We start from the raw sequence: 27698 nt of genomic DNA, 5'->3' as shown, positions 1-27698 counted from the left end.
CTGATCTTTAAAAACTGCCATAATTTCCCATTTCCTTTTACTTATGTGTCCACAAAAAGGATAACATATTTTGTTGCTTCTTTGGTACTAAAATAGTGATGAAGTTCAGTGCCAATGACCTAGGTAGCCCAGGAGATAACTCATATGGAAGATGAGCCTGCAGTTGTTCTAACCTTCCCCACAGGAAGTCAGCATTAGACTTCTGTGAAGGTGACTGCATACCTGGAAACTGAGTCCAGATATATGCTATTACAAAATCATTTGTTCTTCTCATAGAAGTGATATTACTCCATTCATGTTATATAGGAAATACTCTCCATAAAATAAATGTTGTTTGAAATTACTGGCATCCCTAAAATTGCAACTGCTGACTGCTCATCAGCTACGACCTACGTATGAAATTATTGTTTGTTTTTTAATTGGGATGATTTTACACCTTCTTCTCTTCATCGCCAAAGAGAATTTGGAATCAGAAAATTTGGGAGTTTGTCTCCGAATTTGCCCCTAGTTTTCTAAACTCAGTAAACCCATCGGCCTTTGCTGTTACAATATCTATAAAATGAGTGACCTATGGGCAACTACATTTTGATCCAGATCAACAGATGCTGAATGTAGCAAAGACTAGAATTTCAAGGGCAATTCTCAATGTCCTTCTTTCATGTCACACAGCTCAGCATTTACACATTCCTTCTCCTGTAGTGATGACTCACATCATGGTCATCTGCCACCTAACTAACACTTCATTAACTAGAACACCTGAAGTGATTTTAACCACAGCCCACCATTGTGGCGTGGGTGCAGACCCACACAGAGGATAGCAGGCAGCAGCAGGTCAGACATGGAAAGCTTCTTTATTTTCTGACTCCATCAACTTATATACACTTTGTACAGAAAGACAGGATTGGTTCAAAAAGGTTGCAACCTCATGGACCTCACTGGTCACTCTTACCATCAATCAAGTTCTCCTCTCAGAGAAGAACTATGCAAACACAAGATAATTTCTAAAAATACATATACTTTACATGAAGCAGTGTGAGAATCATGCTGTGAAGATTCAAACACTTGAAAGCAAGAAAAATCAGGGCAACACACCATAATTTAGGCACTACGGGTCTATATTAAACCAGCATTCATGATCTGGTTGGAAATTACCTGGTTGCCTCAGCCCTGTGGGGTTTTAAGATAGAAAATACATGAACTGGTTCCTTTTTATTATTTAAATAATGAAGAATATTAAAATAAAGATTTGTTATGATGATGACTGAGGTGGTATATTCTTCAAATACTGATAAAGATTATAGAGAAAAATTAATTCAAATAGCTGTCTTCCTGATTTAAATTGGAAAGTTTGTTTAGTTTAGAGTCCCAGAAGGTCATCTGAAAGCTTCATGTGGAGCTGGACTGTGAAATACATTAAAAGATATGTGCTTATCAATTGCATTTTGACAAAACAGTTAAATGAGATAAAACATACAATAGCTAAAAATTGCAAATGTAAATGAGTTTCAAACTAACTATTTGATTTAAAAAATTTTTCAGTATTTAGTGTTGAGTTGTGGTCATACACCTTGCTAAGCCTCTGTGCACAGAATGGCTGAGCAGCATTCACCATGTCTTTGGTTGCCCTCAATGTCCTATCAAGAAGTATTCCGCTTACTACTTTAGAATCTCTATTTCCCTGTTTTTATTATTTTTGCCCTCTGACTTTTCCTTCAACTCTCTTTTTATTTAAATTGTGGTTATTTGTTGCCCCTAATAATTTAGTCTCTTCCGTTCCTTTTTCCACAGTTTTCCCCTTGTCATTGAGAATATCTCCTTTCAACAGTTGTAGCTTAAGTGATTTCTAACATGGAAGTTAATCTATGTCTCTGACTGTGATAAATTTTGGGTAAAAATTCGGGTATAAAATAATAACCTGATGTGTAATAAGGAATAAGGTTAATAAAATTGTGAAATCCAGTATAGGGCTAATCGTTTCCCCCCACAGCCTGCCAGTCTCAGTTGCAAAGACAGGATGAACATCATCAAGCAGTGTCAACAAAGACACTGGCCAACCTCGATAAGAATCACTTCCTTGCCAATGCAAGGAAGAAATTCCTTCGTGACAACGATGCCAATCTCATCAACCTGCTGACGATCTCATCAACTCTCCGGCGCAACAAGCAAAATGAAATCAGCATAAGACTAACACACGAAATTGACATAAGAAAGAGTTTTTCCCGGAATGAGACAATGAGACCTGACGAGATCCGGGAAGGCCATCAAAAAGAAATTCGGACTATTCAGCCCATCCTGGACACCTGGACTGCCTAAGGGCAGAAAAACCCTATAAAATGCTGGACTGAAAGCTGCATCGGCGTGGATTGGGGAGTCTTGTACCCCGGTGCGGACCCCTATCCACCCAGCGCGGCGCTGACCATTTCCTATTTTTGTGGCTTTCTCATTTTTCTTGTGCTCGATATTTTGTTATTAATAAATTGTCTTTTATTTATCCGATATTTGCCATTACATTTATAACACTGACCATCCTTGTTGAACTTGACTTAATATTCTTCGGCCCCTTTTATTTTTTTGAGGTGGTAGGGAGAGACAAGACCGGAAACTGCACTACATATTACAAACAGGGCAAACCCACAGATTTACATCAAGGCAGAGCACCAGTCTCTCTTCTGTTCTTCATCCTTGTCCTAATGGTTCCTGATATTTGATTTACTCTTTTGAACACTACTGAACACTGATATTTCTGTGTGACTATTGATCATAACTCCCAACTCTCTTTCCAGGCAGCTCATGGAAGTGAAATTAGTATTTCTTCTCTTTATGTGCATCACTGAACATTTATCTACACTGAATTTCAGCTGTCATTTTATTGCTCAGTCACCAAGTTTTACTACCCTGAATAAATTAGTATCATCAAACTTGATTACCTCAGCACTAACATGCTTTTTAAAGTAATTTATAACCATGTTGAACAGCAAAGGCTCTAGCATAGATCATACAGAACCTCATCTGTCACTACCTTCTACCATGAAAATTGACCATTTACTCCTGTCTTCTAAGCATTTAAACATACAAGTGTCTTCCCTCCCATGACATGGTGTGAAATTTTCCTAAAAGCCTCTTGTAAGGCATTTCTCAAAAGCCTTTTGGAAAAATCAAGCCACATCAACCACATCACACCATCATTTTCTCAAGATATTAAGTAACTGTTCTTGATAGCTATTCTGCATGGTACAGATATCATGCTTTAAAAAATGCTTAAGTATTTTGTACTTCCCCAGGTCTCTTCTTAAAAAGTTTTTAAAAAGTTGCCTTCAGATTTTCAGTTGCCCTTGGGTCCCAAGGCAGCTTTGAGAAAGTTACCACTGTCATGTTTTAGGAGTCATTAAATTTATTCAGGCTCAATTCCTCCCAAACTCTATAATGACCACCACCTTATCCTGGCAACTTGCTGCTCTTTGTGTTGTGCTCTGTTTGCTCCATGTGTGGTCTTCCGTAGCCACTTCCTTTCCATGTGGGTCCTTTGAGGAGTCTCTCACAAAGACAACTCCAGATCAGAATCTGCCCTGTTTCTTGTGCAGTGAGTGCTGATGAAAATAATTAATGTAACTCCTCTGCAATGGCCTAACCCTCCTGAGTTCTCTCTTCACACCACGATTACCATCCTTGCCCTTGAAATTTTGGCTTAATTCCTACTTCTGATGTATTGGAAGAAAGTTTTGTTGCTACTTGTGAATTGATCTGCTAGATGCTCCTCAAAATTCTTCATGTCTTCTTGTGCTTTTACATGTTACCTGCCAGAATATACAATTCTTTCTGTCCTTTTAATATGCACATCAGTTTTTTACAGAGCTTCTCCTTCCTTTTGTTGTGTTTGTCACTTGCTCCTTAGTATGTGGGTTTTCTTTTGCCACTTCCCACACTTCTCTACAATAAGACAGTAGATATTGTTTATCTACAATAAACAAGGTGTATTGGCCCAATGCTTCCAGTGTGGTGGTGACCAAAAAAATTCCAAATGAACTAGGAGAATTCTATTCTCTTAGCTGCCTCTTCAATTAAACAAAGTGCCTCTTTCCCACAGTTCCCCTTTTTGTAGAGCCCAGCTGTGGTTGCTGTAGGCAAATAAGGCAGCCCCTGGTTATCCTATTGCCTGACTTGGCTGCTTCCTTGATGGTCTTAGGATACTGAAACCAGTGTTACCATCTTTGCTGGGCAGTTACCAAACAAAGGACGCATTTCTCTGATTTAGGCTTTGAATTTCAGTCTATGTGGATTCATAAGGCTGTTTGATGGAGCAAAGAGTTTCTTCATTATATTAAAACTTTTAAGAAGTAAGTAACACCATATCACCACCACAAAGGCCTACTTAATTCTCACCTTCATCAACAAAGTTTCTGTTTTGGTATTATAATCTGCGGATTAACTTTCTTCGGTCAAGCTTCTGGTAAGTGTACTATGCCACTTCTTCCACTTAGGGCTGGACTTGCTTCCCTCATTGTGTGTCTTAGTTTTTAAGCAGTTGTTTCTTCCACATTTTCTTCTTTAACTGGCAGCCTAATCGAGTTTTCTCTGCTTTGAATGATGTATCTGAAATTCCATAGCATTACCAGTACCACAATTTCCACTTCAAAACACATGTTCTTCTGAGCATGCTGGCTTTCTCAACACTTCTTTGTTTACAAGCCCATGACACTCCTGATTTTAAGTGCCAGAAACCCAGTTCCCAAATGGCCCCTCTTGTATGTCTTCCTTGTATGAAGCAATGTTTCTAAATCCTAGTAAATCTGTAGCCCTGATTTTTGCAGCTTTAATATTTGGCTGAGGGGGATAGCATTTGTGTTTGGCACCAGTATATTGTGCTTGCCAAAACCAAAAAATACAAATCCTCTAAAATGGGGTTACTTCCAACTTTCAAGTATGATGCATCCTCTCGGACAATCATGCCAGCACAGCCCAGGGTGAGAAGCTGTGGAGAGAAGAAAAATCAGTGTGAGACTGGTAGGGAGGGAATTTCTAAGTGAGAACAGCAACCAACTATTTCACAATGTGCAGTTACATCCCCAGAAGGGCTCTGTCTAAACAACGCTTCTTCACATGAATTAACACTGTGAAAACACAAAACAATTCATTATATTGTATTGTTTGCTATTGCACAAGTTTTCAAAATTACAAGACTATGAACATGAATATTCAGACGCTTACACTGGTCTGGAAAAGTTCAGGCTTAAGTTGAAGACAGAAACATTTTTATCAGAATTTTCTAATAAATGTTTATAAGAAAATTGTATTATTCTAATAATATTTCTGTTGTTCAAGGAAGTATAATTGCTTACTTTCTTACTCTCACATCCCTGTGTTATAAATGCAATGGCAAATATCGGATTAACAAAGAAACAATTTATTAATAACACTATATCGATCACCAATAAAAGAGAAAACCACAAAATAGGAAATTAGCAGCGCCGCGCCAGGTGGATAGGGGTCTGCACGCCAGGGTACAGGTCGCCCAAATCCACCCCGAACGATTCTCAGTCCACCGTTTTATAGGATTTTTCTGCCCTGAGGCAGTCCAGGTGTCCAGGGTGGGCCAAATAGTCCAAATTTCTTTTCGATGGCCTTCCCGGATCTTGTCAAGTCCCGTTGATCCGTTCCGGGAAGGTCTTTTCTTATGCCAATTGTACCAGCCAGTCTTATGTTGATTTCAGTGTGCATACCCTGCCAGGGCGTTGATGAAATCTGCATCGTCGTCAAGAAGAAATTTTCCTTGCATTGGAAAGGGTGCGATTCTTATCGGGGCTGGCTAGCGTCTTTGTTTGGTCTGATGGTCCTTGTCCTGTTTCGCAACTGGAGCCGTGGAGACTGGGGATACAGATTTCTACCTACTAGACTTCACATTTTATTAACATCATTCTTATTATACATTGGATTATTATTTTATACATGAATTTTTACACTAGATTTATCACACCTGCAAGCACATACTTACTTCGCCTTGTGTTTTCTCACTGTGAGCTCATTTATATTAATATCTCTGTGTGTGATACAGAGTGAGAGACTCCCATCAACAAGTAGGAAAAATATGGGCTTGTAAAATTACAAAAATTCCTATTTAAAGAATGGATTAATGCTGGTTGCAGCAGCTAAGATCTTTGCCTTTCAAGAATGAAGCTGGGAAACTTAATATTTTCTTCCTCAGGATCAAAGTATTTAGCCTACATTGCTACTTCAGGCTAAGTTCTATGCATAGTCTAACTCTTCAGAGTCTGTAAGTTTGTTTCCACTGAAAATCTTGGGAGAAAAACATCTCCCGTGCACTTGAGTTGTTCAAGCTTCTGGTCTATGAAGCAACCAGATACAAGGGCTCTGTAGCATGTCCAAATACAGAAAAATACAATAGATTTAAGGAAATACAAGTAGTGTCCAAGTACAAAGATTTTTTTTCTATTAAAAAAGTCCTTCACATGAAAAGGCCAATGGTTCAAACACAGTTTTCATAGTGAAATGAATATGTAAAGTAATACGTAATTTTTATGAAAGGAAAGCCTTATTTCTGAAACTGCTCTGCAGGAGGAGTCTTTGTAGAGGGCAGAATGATGTCCTGAGACTGTACTTGTTACTTGTAAAGGTGACTACATATTCCAATGGTACCTTGACATATGAAAAAAAGACCATGGCAGTTCATGCTTTTAGAGGACTTCTAGGATTTTACATTCTCTCAAGAATTAATGAAAAAGTATTTTTAAAAACAGAAAAACATCAGTGGTCAAGAATCTGGGGAAGACCAATTCTGAATCATACAAGAAAGCTGAATTCTAGAATTTTCAGATTAAAATTCTCAACATTTAGAAATTGAAACGAAGCTGCGTGAGATTGAACAAAAATGTGCAAAAGTTTCACATTAACATTATGAGGGGATACAGACAAGCACAATATGGACAGCAACCCTGCAACAGAGCAGTCTCAGGGACAATTTGGCATTTAAGAGAGGAAAAGAACAAAGAGACAGAAAAAGGCTGCCCAAGAACCCACTCCCATCACCAAAACCATGAAAAAGCAACACAGAGCAGAAAAGACAATCAAATTACAAGATCACATAAAATTGCTTATGATGTACTAAGAAAAACTAAGGTGATGGAGAGACCTTCTGTTTGGGGTCATACATTTGCAGCAGAGTAAATTATTGTGACAACACTTGTAGTCAAGGGAAAAGGAAATAGGAGAGGGAAGAGGAGAGGAAGGAGGAGGAAGGGAACAAAAAGGCAACATAAAACAGAAAACATAAGCTTCAGTCTATCATAAGACATCAAGACAAGGCAGCCTACAAACAGGAAATTAAATGCCAAGTTCACAGTAAGGCATCAGTGAACCTAGCAGGTTATGAAGACTCCTACATTATTACTTGTGAATAGAAAACAAAATTGAAACTGTAACAAGATAGATTAAAATTATAAAATGCATGACCATAAAACCAGAAGGACTGTGCAATAACCCCCCCAAAAAAGGCACACAACAAAAACATACAGAGAAGGCTTACAAGGCTGAGATTTCAGGTAGTGCAGACAACATAGAAACTAGTGTCACTGAAAGAAATAATGAAACTTATTAGAGGTTTCTGACAAATGATTTAAAACAGATTCAAAAATTTTAAAAAAATCAACACCCCATACTATCTAGAGCATATGACACACTGGCATCCCTGCAGCAAAGCTGCTGAAAGATTAGCAGATTGTATCTGAAGGACTGGAACATCTTCCAGGCATGTCAAACCCAGAACAGAAATTAAAGCTCAGCCTGTAGAAAACCTGCATCACAGGGTATACACTACATAAATAGGAGAAAAATAGGAGAATCAAATGCAATAGAAAGCAGACAGCTCTGGTCATAGAGCCTCAGACTGATCAATGTAACAGTAAAAACTGCATCCTTAGGAAAGCTGTACAAAAAAATGGTCATATCTGTGGTCTGTTTTAAATGTGGAAAGAGACCTTAAATCCCAGTGTAAGAGCCAACCTAGGTAACATGGTTCTGTAGGAATTCATAGGAATCCAATTAGAACTCTGACACTGACAACAAATGTAATGTCTATCCTTTAGATGATCAGTTTGAGTTAGTGCCCAGCTGGCAGAAGGTGAAAGTCACACAGATGTGAAATATCTAAGTTCAGTGGCATATGTTAAAAGAAGCTGCTAGACTCAGTGCCGTTCTTATTTGATTAGTTGTCCTGGTCTCAAAATAGATTTCACCTTTAGTACAGCTCTACTATCACAATATACTACAGTACAACCCTGCCTGACTATACTGAATTTCCTTTTAAAATACTGAACTGTACATGCAGCCTCATGGCTGCCAATGAGATTTTTATGGGTATTATTCAAGGGGAATTTGGCTTTTCAATCTTCATTAAATATGTGGAGGTTTGTAATGAGTGTAAGCACTAGATTTTCACAGGGAATTAGTGTTTCATCAAAATACTATTTTCCACTGGAATAGCACCTTTAGGAGCAAGATAGTTGGCAGTGCTGGAAGCCAAAGTTCTTCAGCCTCACAAAAGGAAATTGAAAAAGTGTAGGAGGCACCATTTCTTTGATAAATGAACAAACCTACCCAACAAAGCAGGAAATATTTACCTTTCCTTGGAAGTTAATACATTAACATTGGAAAGCTACCTCTTTAGTGAAATCTTTCATAAACAATGCATACTGCAGTTCTCCCACTGTATAATTTTAACAATTTCATACATTCTGAACATACACCAGGCCTATTCTAGCTTTTGCTATTATAGCAGTATGACACAAGAAGACTTGCTTTTATTGACATTTCCACATTACTGCAGGTTATAGTCCAGGTCCATAAAGTTCCTGTTTCCAGGACAGCTTATTTCATTTTAGCAACACCACCAAGCCAGTCTTAGGTTTATTTACTGTTTTGTGCCGACAGTTGGCAAACACAGTTTTCAGGCCAGGCTGAAAATTGGGGCTGGGAGAAAACCTGGTCTAGTGGAAGGTTCCCTACCCACAGCAGAGAGGTTGGAAGTCAATGACCTGCAAGCCCCTTCCAACCCAAAGCATTCTATGAAATTTGATGGTATAGCTCTCAAAACACCCTTCTAAGGAGGCCTGGCTGTATTGTGTATCCAGGATATTGAGATTGCCTCTCTTTCTCTCACTCCAGGCTGAACACAGAGCTACTTTGGTCTACCAGCATTTTCACCACGCTGGGAAAATTGCAATGTTTTTTTCTTAAAATGCCATTGCCTGAAGCCAAACCAAGACACAGATATGCATTCACTAGAAGTATGTTTGTTTCTACTTCACAACCATTCAGACATGCAGGAGCCAAAACATAAGAATTCAAAAGTTGTTTTACTTATCTAAATGTCATGATTTTAAGCTAATTGTAGAGGGATTTTCCAATCTGGAATACTACACATCTACAGCCTTAACTCAGGGAAATACTGTGCTGCCTTCCCCAGCTTGGGAAATATGGACAGAGAGATGCTACATGATACTTAAAATGGAAAAAAAAAATAAAAAAAAATTGACCACATTCTGGTAATTTGTTTGAAACATATAGAAAAAAATTAATTTGAAGTCTAATTGGAATGGACTCCTCCTGAACTAAAATTCATGCTAACATCAAAATTTTCAACCATTGGTTTCACTGGTGAGTGCACCAAATGATTCCATATGCCTTCTTAAATTAAAACAATAACAACAGAAAAAACCAAAACAAAACAAAACAAAAACAAACAAAAAAAAAACAAACAAACAAACAAAAAACCAAACAAACCAAAAAAGCCAAGGTTGATACATAATCTGACATATAGAAGCAGACTGTTGAAATCAAGAGCAGTGAGACAGCTGCCATGGAAATTTTGGTTCAAAGATTTCAAGTATGGCAAAGGCATACAAAGAAACTGGAAAAAAAAAATCTTCCAATACTAAAATAGTATCTGACAACTGCAAATAGTACCCTTTTTAGTAATTAGCTCTACTGAAATGGTTCACTGAATTTCATTAATTTGCCTTAAAATTCAGCAGCACATCTAGTATTACTGGTTGGTGGTAAAACCTAGAACTCAGTTTGTTCTGTAGCCTGCTAACCTTACTCTCCATCGCTATAGTTCATCTGCAGGTATGAAATAAGCATAACTTTTAATGTTGCATATTTGAAAGGATGACACTGTAGCTGCTTTTCTCCCTAGAAATTAGTGATACTTGATAAAATTAAACATAGAAAGAGTTAAAGGATAACTGTCTCACGCTCACTGTATTACATTACAGACTCCACCCAGGAAACAGACCCATGTTTTCTTTGGATGGACAGCAGAGCATAACTAATGGTCTGCTAGGCCCTCACCTGAGAAGGCACTGGGTTATAATGCTAGGCACACCCCAAAACCGAGAGTGTCCTATATAGCACCTCTGAAATAATGCCAAAGACTTTAGAGAGTGACTGCAATTGGTGATTTTATAATTTGCAAAATACAAAAAAAATTGAAATATTTTGAAATATCAGCACTCCTGCAAATGCAGACAATAGAATCACTGACAAGTAGTGCAGAAGTTATAGCAATGCATGTAGTAAATTTCTTCCAGGAGCTGCAAAGTGCAGGGGAAAAATATCATGTCAATCACACAAAGAAGGAAAATTACACAGAGATTAGACAGCTTGAAAATGTCTGTAAAGTTAGGCATATGATATACCAATGAATTTCCTTATTAATAAAAAAAAATTCTATGCTCTTCAACACATATTCCATACACTCTTCATAAACTACTTGTCTTCCAGTACCACAAGCTTCTTAAGGTTTAAAGAAAAAAAAAAAAATGTCTATTCTGCTTCTATGCAGAGCTAGTTTTATACAGAATGAGAGTGATGCAAAAGGGTTAGAAGACTGATAGGCAATCACAAACATACCACATAAATTTGGAAGAGGTAATGAACAGACTTTTGCAGTACAAAATTAAACACAATTGTATGTACTGCTGCTGAACAGTGAAAGACATGCAGGGAACAATAATGTTGAAAAGCAAAAATAGAAATGAAAGTTGGCTTTTGCATTAGACAATTTTCATTACTATCTGTACAGACAGAAGTTGCCTGCACATACAATCTCATTTACATTCCTGTAAAGTGTGCATCAGGTCTTTTTAAAACTGAAAATAAAATCAAGATTGAAGGTTCTTAATCCTAAAGCAGTCAACCTCAACAAAAAATACAGACAATCTAGATAAGAAAGTTGGAATAAAATCAGAAGTATGTAAAATTAGGTTGTGCAGTTTTTCCAGATACTGATTCAGTTCCATTGGTTTTGATCCCTGTCCCTGGGGCCTCCCTGAAATCACGCAAAAAGCTGTCACTTTGTTTCATGTACTTGTAGGTTGCAGCTCACTGCTTAGAACGACCAGAGATCTTAATATTTTAGCACAGAACTATCCTACAGCCACCAGAGGCCAGTGCTGTTCTTCGCTCTTTTCCTGCCTGCAGCTGGGCTGCAGCGAGCTCACAGAAGCCCCAGGAAATGGTCACACCAGCTTCACTCCTCCTTTCCATTTTGTATGCCAGTGCCGCAGAGAAAATTAAAAACAGTACACTTTTTATTGGTGGACAGAACGTGAAATTATCTAAATATTGCTTACCCAACCTTAGCCTTCAGGAAGAAATGAAACCTTGCATTCCAAAAACCTGAATTCATCCTTTGATATTATTAAATTGGGTTGCTTAAGGCAAGTTTTTAGATGTAATTTAATTAGGTATCTGAAAGGCTTTAACTTAAAAAAAACCCCAATACCCACTTTCAACGGAACAAGACAAATGAATTAACAAAGTGATAATTAACAATTAACGATGAGAAAACGTTTAAGTAATGCTCTGCTACTATAGCTTACAGATACCAGTACGTAACCCACCCTATTTTTGGATCAGTGATCTAAAGTACCTGACTAACTACTTGCAGGGACTACAGAAAGTGACATTAAAGTAATAAATGTAACTAATGATGACAGGATCATCCAGCCCGGTTAATGCATCATAATCAATGTGTTTTAATACAGGCCATTGAAACACTATGTAGTTTGTACTAAAGAAACTGAACATGTGCTGGCATATGGGATGGGGGGAGGAAAAAGGGACATCCTGGAAAGCAGTGAGAAGAACTTGAGCATTTTAACAGTTTAGCAAATAAGCAGCAGCAAGCCAGTTCAGTGGCAATGGGCTTTGGATCCATTTTTGGCTGCAAGACTTGAGTAGCCAAAAAAATTTTTAACAAAGTGGTTTGATCACTGCAGGCAGTGTTCTCATAGCACTTCCCTCTGTACAGAAATATTCCCCTTTTAAAAAGGTATTTAAAAATCAAAAGTTGCAGAAAACCCCGTAACTCACAAGAAAGCTTTATAGTCTTCAATAGCTCGAACTATGGAGATAATGGAAGAAGAGGCATCAAGTCATTCATCAAAAGTAAGTGTTTTGTATTAAATTTTATTTAGCAAGAAAGAGGTGTAATAAACACCTAATTTTAGAAGCTGAACCCTTGTGTATTGAACGATGACATACAGCAGTGTCTTTGGAAGCAAGGAAATCTATGAAGTGCTGAACGTGCTGTCAAGAAAAGCATATGCAACTTTATTGGCATCTTTCCAGAGAGCAGGTTTATTCACAGAAGTTACAGGGACAGAATCAAACATATGGCTTACGATACAAAAAAATTGCTATTAAGCCACCCAGTGATCTTTAATCACAACTCCTATCAAGATCTGGAGATGGACTTCTGACAAGGCTCACTCAGGAGTGATAGGATAAGTGGGAATGACTCTAAACTGAAGGAGGCCACATTATACACTAGAAAGGAATTCTTTACTGTGAGGGTAGTGAGACACTGGCACAAGCTGCCCAGAGAAGCTGTAGGTGCTCCCTTCCTGGAGTGTTAAAGGCCAGGTTGGATAGGGCTTGAACAACCAGGTCTAGTCAAAGGTGTCACTGCTCATGGGCAGAGGTGGTGGAATGAGATGATCCTTAGGGTCCCTTCCAACCCAAATCACTGTGTGATTCTAAGAGGCACAGGGGTGGCAATCTCCGAGGGCAGCAATTCAGTTCAGGTAGCAAAGCCTGGTCTGGGCACAGCCAGGCCAAACAATTCCAGCAAGTTCAGGCGGCTTCAGCAGCAAACCAAACCCCGTCTACACCGGCAGCCCTGTGGGCTGGAGGCTGCCACTTTCCCGGGCACCAGCTGAGTCCCATGTGCTCATGTTTTGTGCCCCTCAGCCTAAAACAAGAACTTATAGAGGATGTGCAAGGGGAAGGCAGGGAACAATTGCCCACAGAGAACAGAATCACAGAATACCCACGGCTGGAAGGACCCATAAGGATCAGAGAGTCCAAGTCCCGGGTGGGCAGACGACAGCCCCAGGATGACACCCTGTGCCCCAGAGCGCTGTCCGAGCACTCCCTGAGCTCCCTCAGGCTTCGTGCCGCCACCACTTCCCTCGGGAGCCCCTGCCAGTGCCCCAACACCCTCTGGGCGAAGAACCGCTTCCTAGTCCCTAAAATCCAAACTAATTTTCCCCTGACACAACTTCAGGCCGTTGCCCACGCTGCTCTGGCCGAGCCCTGCTGACTTTCAGGCTCTGAGACTGGCACCCTCAGAGAACCACAGAACCGTCAGAGCTGGAAGCGACCCTTAGCCCAACCTCTCTTCCAAGGCAGGGTCAGCTACAACAGCGGACACAGGTACGGGTCCAGGTGGGAGCCGCAGGCAGGGGGGAGAGCCACCGTGCCGAACCCCGACGGGTCCCGCTCCCACTCCCGTTCCCATTCCCGGGCCCGCTCCCCAGGGCCCCGCGGGCCCCGCCCGCCGCCGCACCCGGATGTACCGAGCCCCCCCCACAACCCAGCACAGGCCGCGCATGCGCACCGGGGGCCGCCGCCGCCCCTCGCCCGCCGTGCGCCCCCCGCCCGCCTTGCCGGCCCTGCCCGCCTGGCGCTGCCGTGAGTTCCCCGGCCCCGCTCGCCCTCCCGGGAGCGCCGCCGCCCGCCCCCCGCCGCCCGTGTGTAGGGCCGGGCCCGCCCGCGAGTCCCCGCCCCTCCGTCCCCCCTCCGCCGTTGCCAAGAGTGTGTGTGTGTGTGGTGTGCCCGCGTGTGCGTGCGCCGTGGGGGGAGGGAGGGACGGGCCGGGGGCGGCCATGCCGAGGGGGCGGCCCCCCGAGCCCGGCGGGGAGAGCGGCCAGCCCGGCGCCGAGGCAGGTAACCAGCGCGGCCGGGCGGGCGCGATCCGCGCCCGGGGGTGGCAGGCGAGAAGCCTCCGCGGGCTCCGCATATAGTCCCCGGATATGGGGGAGGAAGGCCGGGTCTATTGTGCGAGGGTACAGCGAGAGGGCGGAGGGGAGGAGAGGCGAGCGGAGGGAGCCGGGCCCGGCCCTGCGGAATGATACCGGGCGGGCGGCGGCGGAACCGAGCAGGCCTCCCGCCGGGGAGCGGGGCCCTGGCCGCGATAGGCGGGGGAGCGTCCCCGGGGCCTGGCCCTGCTCCTCCCGCCGCCGTGCGGGCCCGGGCCGGGGAAGAGCTCGGCCGGCAGCACGGCAGGGCTCCGAGTCCTTCCGCTGCTCCTCCTTCCCCTCCTTCTCCCCGGTCACATTAACCAGACCTTCGAATAAAGCGTGATAAACAAATGGGAAATGAGGTTCAGCTTGTCCATCTCTGATTTGCAAGGACGACGTTATTTTTAACTTTGTTGTTGTTGCTTTCCTTTAAAAACATCTTTGCAGTCTTTTTCTTTGTGAATGTATGTGTAAAAAACCCCAAACAAAACTGTTTTTCTCTCCCAACATGTATTAGTCTCACGCTTAAATTTTAAAATTTTTGATTGTATTCTATTGCCGGAGAGTGTTTTCAGGGCAGGATTGGTTTGGTGGACTGGGGCTTTTTTTTTTTTTTTTTTTTTTTTTTTTTTTTTTTTTTTTTGACAGCGAGTTTTATGGCTCTTTTGTGTAGCTCGTTCCTGCTGATGTTACTGTGGTTCTGTGAGCAATATCGGAATAAGGCCCACAAACAAAAAATGCTGTGGTTCAGGTAGGCCTGAAACCCTCATAAGTGACTTCTCCTTCAGCACAAGCATGTAGCAGTAGGTGTTTATTTCAAATATGTATTTTTTAACAGGTAGAATGGAAAGAGATTTCATAAAGCATTTGAGTACCATGTCTATTTCAGTCATAAAAAGTCAGCCAATTGTATTTTATTTTCTTAATGCTTGCAGATGAGCTCTGGCTCTGTAAGGGGAATGTGTAGGTGAGCCTTCTGTGGAATACTTTTCTGTAGAATTGAAATGTGCTGACAGGCAAAGAAAGAGCTGTACTGTTACGTGAGCATTGGGAAGTTGGACACAATTTTTTTCTACTGTATGGAAAGTCAGATGGGCCACAGGGTCCTACCGGAAGTGGTTGGGGTTTTTTTGTTGTTGTTAATTCTGTTGTGGCCATTGATCTCAGCTTTTGATCACTAAGTAGTAAGGACATAAAGAAGGTCCCAAAGAACTTTTGCTATTGCCAGCTTTGGAGGTTGAGGTGGTTTTGATTGGTTGGTTGGTTTATTATTTAAACTGAAAATCTACTTAAAGATCTACTTAGTTCTGTAGTAGTTTTTGAAAGGCTATGCATGTGTCACACGTGTGTGAACTCCTGTCGTAATGGGCATGATGTACAAATGAGAAAAGGATGAGAATTGAGACAAGCTGTCCAGACACTTGGTAGCTGTATTAATTTTGTCTAGTGGTTGTATTAATTTTGCTTGTTGTTGGACCTTGATCTTAGGCTATTTCTGTGGTAAGAGGTGTGTATGTGGCTGGCAAGGCTTACTGTGAGTTTCATGACATTCTCTATTTTTCACAATTTCATTTCTTTTAAAAGAAATTTGACAGTTTATTAATGATATTGTTTCATAGAGGTTTGAATGCAGACAGCAGTTGAGAATTACAAGGTCTAGGGCTGTCACAGGGATTAAGAGACAACTGCAAGGATTGCCCAAATACCAAGTTTTGTGGATTCTGGTGGTTTTGGTCCTTGAGATTTCAGCAGTTTGGGAGAGCAACAAAGTCAGTGTTGGCAAGCAGCACATTTTTTTCTGCACTTCTCTGTGACAAAAAAAGGTCACGAATGAGGAAGCTCTGGCTGAATGGGCAGCTTGAATCTGGGAAATTTATGTTCTCAGGACATTAGGCAGTTTGTCCTGTTCAGATGCAGACTTTGAAAACTGGTTGTGCATTTCGTAGGTTTCACTTTTACCAGGAGGAATTTTATCTAGAAAATAAGTGTTTACAAAAAGAAGTTTCCTACCTTTTACTTAGGAAATTGCACGGGTTTAGGTTTTTTCAAAGTGTCATCCTTGGAATTCCTACAGTTGTGCTATGTTGATATCTTTCATGGAAGTGTTGCTCTCTGTAGTTGTACACTCTGTATGTTTATGGTAATTCTGCTTTGGGAGAAAATAAAGGCAAATCAATAATGTTTTATGTAGCTTCCTTCGACTACTTTAACCACCATGCGTGTCAAAGAGTAGAACTAATTCTTTGTTCTAAGAAAATTAAGTAAGTTGGATAAGAAAAATGACCTCTAGGCAGCAGTAGTCAAAATAATATCTTGACCTCAGTGGCTGATATTTTAGAAAATCCTTTTTCTTTTTTGGCATTGTATTGTTTTTGCAAAATGATATTGCATTTTTTAAAATTTTTTTTAAACTCAATTGAACTGCTCAAATTGACCTCTCTGGTCAAAACTGAGACCTGATAGGTTCTGTCTGGGTGTAAAGAAACACTTTTTCACTGTGAGGGTGACTGAGCACAGGCAGTGCTGACACAGGGGAGTTGAGGAGTCTCCTTCCATAGAGTGGCCCTTTCTGGTTTTACTTGTGATGTTTGTCACTGACTCGCGGCAAGATGAAATGAGCAGTTTTGACTTTTGCTATCTGATAATTTTTAAATAGCAGGAAAGGAATGCTTTGAACAGCAAAATGAAATATTTCAGGGTGTACTGAAGCAGTTTTTAAGCCTAGAGTGTATGTCCTTTATTAAACCCAAGGGCTACTTTTAAACAAGTTTGAACTGAATTCCTTTGTGAGTGCAGTTAAAACTTCAGTATTTCATGTCTTCAGAGGGCTTGAATTATAACAGAATTCACACGTGAAGAATGATAAATATTAAATAGACAAAGCCAGGAAACACAGAGATGGCATAGCTTTAAGTCTACCTCTGCAGAGCTGGCTGTGTTTCGTTTGCTGCCTGTCAGTCCTCTAGCAGCATATAGGGTGTGAGTATGTTGAATTAGGGGAAAATCCATTTAGAGGCTTTACATTTCCAGTTTTATGTTACTGAAGAAAAATGAAGCTTGAGCTCACCAGTAAAATCTTGTCAAATATTTGTTATGTAGATTATTTTAGTAGTTGTGCGTTAGGGCTTTATGTGGATGACCTCTGACTGACAAGAGAAGAACAGGTGAGTGATGTCATGCAGGCAAGAATGGAGAGGTTGTGGTACAGCTCGTGTGGTGTGCACTAAACCTCTTAAATACAATAGGTATAGGTGATTCCTTTTGAAAACGTGCAGGAGGAACAACTGCTCAAGGTTTTGCCCTAGAAAAAGTTTATATTTAGGCTTTAATAGTGATGCTCTGGTATCTCACTGTTCTGCAGTAAAGAAAATCAACATTTATGTACAAGGGGTGTGTTGGGTGATAAAGATGATGAACTTGAGATGCATTGTCATGCCTTAATTCCACGCTAGTTCCTCACTAGAAATAATGTCCATGTCTTTTCCTAAGTAATCTGTGGAGTTGAATAACTTGTGTTCTGTCTGTATAGCTTCAGTCTTTGTTCTGTCCCTTGTCCATAGCTTTCTGCCAGTTGTGGAAGTTTTATTTCTTATTGCATCTGTACTCATACCTTCACACCTCATTTATTCCCATGCATTAAGTGCTTCCAAATATAATTAAAATTTCTGTTTGAGATCTCTCATGCCTCTCTTTTGAGTTTTATTGCTGCAGTTGGATTATGTTCACTCTCTGGAAGAGGGAAGACCGTGTAGTAAATCATTTTGCTCATTCAGGAGTTTCTGTGGTAGCAGAAATATACCAAGCAGTGGTAGCTTGGTATATTCATTTGCAGCTGTCAAAAAAAGTGTAACTCCTGTTTTGGGGTATTTAGCAATAAATATGGCAATATATACCTAAATACCAAGTGAAGCTATCAGAGTTGTTTAAGGAAATGTCAAATTTCAGTTGTCTGTGTAGGTTCGGATGATGTGGATGGTGTATCTGTGTGGTGGGTTGACCTTGGCCAGCAATGAAGCTTCAGCCTTCCAACTACTCGCTCACTTTCTCCTGCAGTAGGGTGAGAGATAGAATGGGAATAGCAAGAGCAAGAAAAAGCTTGTAGATTAAGATGAAGGCAGTTGAGGAAATAAAGGGGGAAAGTTTAAGAAAAATAGGTAAAAAAAACCCCAAACCAAACAAACAAAAAAAAAAAAAACCCAAGCCAACCAAATTGCCAATAACAAAAAAAGGCAAACCAAGTGATGCCAAGGTAAATGTTTGCCATCACTTTCAGAGGTACAGTCTGGTCCTCAATCTCTGAGCAAAGAACACTGCCTTGAAGAACTACCCCCAGTTTTGTATTCCTGAACATGATGGTTTATGGCTTGGAATATCTCTTTGTGTTAGCTCCAGCCTTTCTTCCACCCTCAGCCTACCCACTGTGGGGGCAAAGTGAGAAACAGAGAAGGCCTTCATGCTATGCAGCACTGTTCAGCAATAGCTTGAGCAGTGATGTTAGCAGCATTGTTTTAGTCACAAATTTGAAACACAGCACCATATGGGCTGATAGGAAGGAAGTTAACTCTATCCCAGCCAGACCCAGAGCAACCTACTTAGTATCTGACTGGCTGTGGTGGAGCTGTGAGTTCTGTGTGCTCAGACAGTTAATTCAGGCTTCTCTGCAGCAGCAGTGTGGCTGTGCTCTGTCTGACCTCTGTTCCTAAAAACTGTGCATCTACTTTGTGTAGGCACATGCCAGGTGACTGGCCCCTCAATGTCCATCCCAGCAGTGTGTTCCAGATTAAGTGTTGACCAAAGCATGATAAAAATACCTTGTCTTATGTGGGCAAGGTTTGATTGATTTCTGGATTTTGGCACAATACATGGACTGAGAATTGAGTCCTCCTACTCTTCCCATTAGAAGTCAGAAGGAATACCTGCTGCTTTTGTTTAGAGCACTGAGCTGGATTTAAACTAACCTGTTGCTTTTATGATTGCAGAACTAAGCAAAATGTTTTAATGATTCATTATAATTTGTGTTCCACGAGTTCAAGTGTAGTATGAGGAAATGTCAGTATTGCCGTTCCTGTTTTGTTCTCTTGTCCTGCCACTTTCTTTCCACTCATAAATTAGTAAATAGGTTTTGATAGGGTCAGACCCCTTTGTCCCTAGGCTTGCCAGCTGCCATTTAACGTAAGTGACAAGTTTTCATCCATGAATCTCACAAGTTTGGCTGTTTATTTGCAATGTCCTCTCAGTCGGATTCGAGGAGGTTATTAGAGATCTAATAAGGCTGTGCTGCATTCACAGCTGAATGAGTCCATCTGCGCCTTGCAGAGAGGACTGTGGGCTGCCATGAGGCACAGTGCTGCTTACATAAGGAGGGAATGGCTGGGAGTGCTCTAATTCTGTCTTCCTCCTTCCACACTGAGTTGTCATCAGTGGCTTCTAGCAGAGAGCACCTGCTTGCTGACTCAACTCCTGAGGTCAAGTGTTGGTGAAGGCTGTATCACAGCTGAGTTCACCCAAAGTGATTGCTGCTGCTCTGTGAGGGACAATAAATTCAGGAAAGACATTACAGGTTGTAACATTAGGAGTATGAAAGTAATACCATCTTTAAGCTGGAAGTTTATTATCACTGATAGGTGCTTTGCAAATCTGATTCTTCTATTTTTGGGCACTTTGGACAAACTGTTAGAAGACAGACAAAATACGCTTGACAGTGCACGTTGACAAAGATGTTTTTGATGGCGCATAATGAACTAAATGTTCCCTGTTTAGGTTAATTGTATTGATACTTGACTGTCTGTCCCAAGCTGTGAAGGAATAAGGTTGATTTATGTTGCAGCTAGACTAACATGCAAATTGAAAAAAAGAAAGTGACAGTAGCTTCTGCACTGTTTCTATGCAGCTAATACTAATAAATGCAAATGTTTGAAACTTTCCTTCTGTTCAGCAAGATTTATCATTTGTTGCAGTGTGCAGACCTGAAAGAATCACTTGTTTTTCAGGTTTGTTACTCTGATAGTAATTTTCTGTTTTCTCTCTGTGTTTGTTTATGAATATCAGTAAGAAGCTGCTCTTTAGTAAGAGCCAGTTTTGTGTTGACGTTATGCGCTTAATCAGTTAATGTCTTCTTGAACTAAAGCCTCAAACTTTTAATTCTGTTTTTTTGGCTTGAATGGCATTCTGAATTGCATTAATTCATTAAAAAAGCAGAATTGTGTTTTCATCTGCCAGAGTATACCTGACAATAAATAGATTGTTTAATTTGTGTTTCTTACATTTTTCTGAAAGCATAAGCATCATATTGGCTATTTATGAGATGCTTGCTAATATGATAAATGATAAATGTTTCTATCAAATGTTGAGTCGGTTGTGTCAGTATTTTGATTTTTTTTCACTTGGGTACCAGGGAATGTTGCGTTTCTGGTAATTGACAAATTTCTCAGTGCATTTAAACATACAGGATTCATTCCCCACTGCCAACTTCTTGAACTTGCTTTTGTCTGCATGTTTTTTTTGGTATTCAAAAGTAGTGGTCTTTAAAATAGGTTCAGTATTTTGCAGCATTTGGCTTGTTTGATGATCCAAGCTGATGCACCAAGAGCATTTTTTTCCTCTGATCTAGGGAAAGATTATTTTATTGCTGATTTATCTGAAATACAGAAGTGTAGATTATTACTTTGACTTGTTACGAAAGAGGCATCAGTGTAAATAAAGTTTTCATTGGGATACCGATTCTTCTAATAAACAAATTGTGTCAAACAGTTATTTCATTTTTGAAACTTTTTTTTTAAGAACATTGAAATGAAAACAGACCTGAGTCATACTTCACTTTCACTGCCTGAAAAGTCAAAATACATCTCACTTGCCTGTTACTTCTTTAATTGACGGTGTCTTTCCTGTTTTTACTGTCCTCCTAATTCTAAACAGAGTGTAACAGTTTAGGCCTTGCTGTTACCCAGTTGTTTGATTTCAGGTGGGATATTTTTCTGAATACTCTCCTTGTTGGCAGAAGGGTAAACTGTAAAGTCACTTCCTACATCTTTAGTAAAAAGGAGTTGTGCAACTCTCTGAAATATCCGGTATTTGGTAGGTGATAGAGGACCAGGCTGTTTTAGTGATAATACAAATGAAAAGTGATGTTACAGTGCCATCTCTCCCATAGGCTACTTCAGACATAGTGTTAATGAATAAATGAGTTTGTGTTTTAATTTAAACCTGTATTAGATAGCAGTCCTGTTCTTTGAGTAAAAGTGAAGCAATTGAACTTACATAATTCTTTAATGTCCAAACTGGACTGTTTTTGTAGACATGCTGACTGTAACTACCTAGAACACACTTCAGCCTGATCTCCCGATAGCTGAGCCTTTGAAGACTTCTGGAGTCTAACCTAAGCTGATCTGCTGTGCCCAGTCCTTAAGGATTTCTACACTGAGAGTTGTCTGCCAAGAGAAGTTGGACTTTACAGTCCAGTTGGTGATTCTAGAGTCCAGTCCTGATTCCCCAGTGTCTTACCTTTTCTATTTAGCAATATGAAAGACAGGACCAAAAAAACCTGTAAGACTTGGCTTTGGAAAGAGTTACAAAAATTTTCTTTGAAAGAGTAATGCTTAAAATGTTACAGATGTAAGCATTTTCTATGTGGATGCCTTTTATTTCTTCCATGGGATCTGAGTGCCTTTGGGAAGGTGGAACAGCTTGGAGGCAGCTTAGGGTTTATGATCATCCATGAACTAATCTTGAAAACTTTGTGATGCTTTGGCATGGGATGTGGTATGTTCAACTCCTCATTTTTTGAAGTTCAGGCTGTTTTTCTGTTCTTTTCTATGAAATATTTTAAGATTATGCATTTATTGCTTCTTTCTGTTTATTTTAGTGGTGGTCATTTCTGTAGTTTTACAGAAATGCTGAAGTACTTTCAGGTGCTGCATCAGGTGGTTTGATTTAATAGAATTATAATAATCAAATTCTGTTGAAATATTACAAGATACTTAATTTTTTGTTCTGTAGTTAAACTTCTTTTTAAATTGCAGAAGAAAATTTATGCCTTCTAGATTAATCAGTATTGTGGTCAACGCAGATATGATACACATTTAAAAAAAATGATACATAGATACATTATTGACCCCAGACTGATGCCACTTGGCAGTATTATTCAGAAACTAGTGAGCACGTTGGTATTTTGTTTCAAAGTGTAGAGAAGCTAGCAGGTTTGATGTCACTACTACATTTTTGCTACTTCAATTACTTAGACATTGTTTTTGCATATTTCCCAGTACCTTTGATCTCAAGAGTGAATGTTTGAAGATAATAATCTCTTTGGCCCAGGGAGCAGGTTTGAAGGCCTTTGTAAAGTCACGGATTGGATCATTTTTCAGATGTCAGTTTAAAGTGAGAAGTCAGGCCTACATGGAGTTGAACAACTCCTTTTTCCAGGGGAAAGGAAAGCCTTGTGCATTAGGTTTTCATATAGCTCAAGTATAGAAGTAGATTTTTCTTTCACTTCTCTTGTGATGCCATTATTTACAGAAACTGATTTGTATCCTTTTTTCTACTGAGGCGTATTTATCACAGGATTGCTTAAAGGATTTTGTTTGTCATTAAAGCTGTGATTTTTAGCTTTTGAAGAAATGTGATCATTTCAGGATTGTTATTGATAGTGTCTGCATACTATGAAATTATAGTCTATTAAAGGGTGCAGCAAGTGTAAGTTTACACCTGATAAAGATTAGTGATATTTGCATCATTCTTTTACAGATAAATACTTGATAACTAAACTTTGGAAAGCAAAATTTACTTGGTGACTTAGTCCAGAAATGGGAAGTGTAAGTCCCTAGGGCATTGTTTTTTGTTGTGATTTCTTGCCCAGAATATATTGTGCTGAAATGTTTCCTACAGCTTCCTCAACTACAAGCTTTTAAAGTTGGTTTATGAGAATTTTAGCAGGAAAAAAAATTATCAGGACATAAGGTACTGATATTTTTTTTTTCCTTTGTAAATGGTGTGGTGAATGAGAGAGGACTTTGAAGTGGGTGCAGTAGAGTGGAAATACTATATGAATTGTAATATTCAGTTTCCTCTGAGGAAATGTAAACAGGATGCTGTAAACTTCCTCTTGTGTTGTTGTTACTTCCTATGCCTAGTTTTTACATACATGGAGAAAAGTACTGACTTAAAGAGAAACATCAGAAACCTTCCATGTCTAGATAATAAAATTTATGTTCCCTTCTTTTTATGTTCTTTTGTTGATACAGTTTTAGTTGTGGCAGTGTTTGAAACTGAATTTTGTAGATTTTTTTCTCTTTCATGACCCTAACCTGTGGCACAAGCCGACCCGTTCTGCCAGTTGCTTTTCTTAAAGTTTTTCTTAAATAAAGATAACTTCCTTCGTAATACAGTATCTTTCTCAAATGTAAAATGTGTTTAACTTCCTCAGAATAATATTTTCCTTATATAAGGTATTTATAGGATTGACTTCACTCATTTGAGCAGGAGGATGTAGAAGCTTGAAACTTGTGTATCTTGCATGACTAGGAGTTCAAAAGAAAACTGTGGGCTTAGACTGGGTCTCTTTTGAGCAAAATACATCTCTTTCCATTGAATTAATATATATGCACTTAGACTTGCAGTATTTCATCTCTCTCAATTGTTTGAAACGTTGTTGGTTTTACAACTCTAAAGGTTTTAAAGTAGGTTTTAATAGAAGTTTTATAATGCCAGAAGGAGAAGAAAACAAATGACTAAATTTTTTTTGAAGAGAAAAAGAGAAGGGAGGAAGGGTAGAAAACCTGTGTAATCCGAACTGCTGACTATGTAATTTTAAAAAACTTCTTTAGAAACGTGATGTAATATTATTAAAAGTAACCCCTGGCAGTACCTTACTCATACTTAGTGTTTTTTCCAGTGTTTCATTTTGTTTCAAGTGGGTTGATGGGTGTTTATGAAGCACAGAAAGAATTTATTTCAAATTACTGGGAGAAGGTGATTATGTGTGTCTGTAGTGGCTGGCAGTTTGATATATGGATATATTTGGTTGATCCTGTGTCAGTGGAAGCACTAATATTTATGCCTGAGATCTTGAAGATCCCTTGAAGTTACAGTGTTGGATAAGTCAAAGATCTTAGAGGAATTGGAATGGTTTCTGCTTCAAATTATTCTGTTTTATACAATAAATTATAAGTAGATAAAATGTGACTTCATACAAATGTTTTGTTGCTTGTTTTGTAGATGATGTTCTGACACCAAATACAGAGAACGGTAATTTTCCCTACCAAGTACCCAACTTCCGCAAGTGTGAGATTTGTTTGCTGTCTTTTCCAAGAGAGACCCAGTTCCAGCGCCATATGAGGGATCATGAGCAAAATGACAAGGTATGAATTGTGGTAGATACAACCAGTGGACATTGATACTTTCATATCCTGTCAAGTGAAGCTAACACAAGACATCTTTTCCATTTCTGTTCAGGCACGCCAGTAGTAATTATTACTTAGGGACCTCAGAGTTTTGTGACATTTTACTTGCATGCTTTCTCATGTTTCCTTTGAGATAGGACCTTCCTTTGATGCCCTTTAATTGGATTGTTGTTTCCAGATCAGTAATTTTTAATTTTAACCATTTCTTTGATTTGTAAAATACCTAGGTAGATGGCAAGATGTATGTGTTTTTTTGAATGGAGTTTGCAAAGTGATTCTACACATTAACAATAAAAAGAAAATAATGTTTGTATTTGTTAACAGGACTCCACTAGGAAACTAATTTAGTATGTATGTATTAATCAGTAGATGAATGTCATCACTTTAGCTGTTTACAAATCAAATTTGGGAAAGAATGAGAAGAATACAGCTACGTGATTAAGACTGGACTGGTTTTTTAACATGATTAAGACTGGACTGGTTTTTTAAATTAAGCTTTTGCCACAAGTTCATCTGTAATATTTATTTCCCTTGCTTTCTACTTCACAAAGCTAAAACTACTTACATGTGATAGGAAAATAATTTTATTACTTTTTGAGATAGCCCTAAATACAGATTAATTTTTACAAAATGTAACACTTGGAGATAATTCACATGTACAAAAAACAACTTACACAAGTTTCAGTGTTGTAAAGTTGGTAAAGTTGAACCCATGCTATTGCACATCTGTGTAAGAGCCTTTACATCTAAAAGTGAAAGTGCTCTTAAAGAATGAAAACTGGTTTTGCAGACACCAAGTGAAGAGCAGTCAGGCTTAGTTTAAACTAAGTGTTTTGCTGGTTTGGTTATTAGTTTTACTTAAGGAGATACCATGGCATCTCAGAATATGCTGAGTTGAAAGGACCCACAAGAATCGTCAAGACCAACCCCTGGCCCTGTGCAGACCCCCGCAAAACTCAGAGCATGTGCCTGAGGGCATTGTCTAAATCCTCCTTGAACTCTGTCAGGCTGGTGCTGTGACCACTTCCCTGGGGAGCCTGTTCCAGTGCCCAGCCACCCTCTGGGTGAAAATCAAGATCACAGTTAAACCAGGAAAAGGTTTTCCCATCTCTTGTTCATTCCTCTCTCCTACTAACTTCAGTCCTTTCAGACTGTGTCAGTTTTGAGTCTCTGGTTTCCTCAGTTCACCTGCTTTATTTCCCTTTGTGCTGTTTTAATGCTGTATTTGCATTTTCTGTAGGAAGATGCAAAGAAGATAAAATAATATCAGTATTATTAAGCATCATTATTCCATGTAGGTACTTCAGTTATTTTTTTTAATGTTTAACATTTTGATTTGTATGGTTATATGTGTCACTGAGGATATATGTAGCTTATGGGAAAACTGAATTTTGTCTTTATTTTTGTGATTTTAACAAACAGCCTCACCGGTGTGACCAGTGTCCAATGTCATTCAATGTTGAATTCAACTTGACACTTCACAAATGCACTCACAATGGCGAGGATCCTACGTGTCCTGTGTGCAACAAGAAGTTCTCCAGAGTAGCCAGTCTGAAAGCACATATAATGCTACATGAGAAAGAGGAGGTAATTCATTAAACTTTATAACTGAATTTTGAAAAGACTTGCCATAGTGGTTTTATTTAATCCCTTACCTGCATGCTTTAGATTGGAAAATTGAGTAGGTGATTTTTTTTCAGAAGAAATATAAAACTTGGTAGGGAGTCTGTTTTAATATTAGTTACAGAAATTAATATTGTGGATACAAGTAAGTGTTCCCATTGTGTGCATATTTGATAGATACCATACTATATATAAACATTATCTGATTGGTTACACATACTTTTATTTTGAAGATACTTCTGTGTCATAATCTACATTGATGCAGCCACACATAATAAATAATGTGTGATCATGTTTGATGGCAGATGTCATGATGAGGTACTCTCACCATCCATATAAATAGATGAAGCTGTTCCCTTATCTACAGCTCCCACCTCTGGTTTTGAGTGGTTGGTTTTGAGAGTACATATTCCTTCCCCTCTCACAATTTCTTTTTCCATTTTGATAGTGTTGGTTAAATTCTTAGCAAACAGTTAATACATAGTGGTGTATTTTGCACACTTTGTAGTCGTTACTGCATTACTACAATTGCCAGAGTTGATTGCGCTGCCCAAAAGTTTTCAGTCGTGTAATTGCCTCTTCCTCCTGTTAAGGCTTTTTTAAAATTGCACTTTGTGTTGGAGAATTGGAGCTGAATCAAGAGTGCACTTTTATTGTCAGACTTGTAATCATAAATGTAACAGTGGTGTGTTTCTCCCTGTCTATTGCCGACAGCTTACAGCAGTTCTGACCTGTAAGTCGGGGATAATAGGCCTGTGTGCATTGTTCCCTATACCACATGCAGGACATGCCATCTGTAGAGATTGTATTTCCTTCTTTAATAATTTTATCTCATGTTTTGTCACGTACACAGCCAAGTTAAGTGGACTAGAGTGCAATTTTCTGCATATTAATGTATCTGTAATGATAAATGGCTTGATCAGTATTGTTAAGGAAATTCATAGTGATTTATGAATTGCTAAAAACATCAGAATAAGGAAACGGAGCATCAAGAAAGACACCCAAGGGTGGGTTTTGATACTTGTTTCTACCACTAAGTGATTTTTCATGCACTTCAGCAGTGCTGATTTTGTTGCTTTGGTGCAGATGTCAGAAGAATAGGCTGTGTGATGCCTTCCAATTTAAAATTCCATCTGCAGCTTGAAAATTGAATTTATAAAAATACAAACATATTTTGATTGCTAATGAATGTGTTTCTTATAGTATCCAACAGTTTTGTGATAAAACAGAGATGAATGTAACAATTAATTCACATAAAACTACAGGAATAACTTTCACAGTAGTTATGCACAGGACCTTGAGGAGAGGTGGAATTTGAAGTTGAAGCAGAGGGTATTGGTGATGGCTCTAGTTGTCATTG

The 27698-nt window shown here is 39.4% G+C and overlaps 1 protein-coding gene across 5 annotated transcripts in view; it reads left to right on the top strand.

Moving 5' to 3' along the window:
• Positions 1-14177: 14177 nt before the first annotated feature.
• ZNF236 (zinc finger protein 236) overlaps positions 14178-27698 on the top strand; it is a 73618-nt gene continuing 60097 nt past the window's right edge. For all 5 annotated transcript variants that reach the window (XM_083865043.1, XM_083865042.1, XM_083865041.1 and 2 more), the window contains exons 1-3: positions 14178-14244; positions 24531-24673; positions 26138-26302. In XM_083865043.1, the coding sequence (XP_083721169.1) occupies positions 14184-14244; positions 24531-24673; positions 26138-26302 (369 nt within the window). In that variant the 5' untranslated portion in view covers positions 14178-14183. The remainder of the gene's footprint in view (positions 14245-24530; positions 24674-26137; positions 26303-27698) is intronic.

Source organism: Zosterops lateralis (assembly GCF_965231275.1).
Source record: "Zosterops lateralis genome assembly, chromosome: 1".
Lineage (NCBI taxonomy): Eukaryota > Metazoa > Chordata > Aves > Passeriformes > Zosteropidae > Zosterops > Zosterops lateralis.
This window is presented reverse-complemented; position numbering and strand designations above follow the sequence as displayed.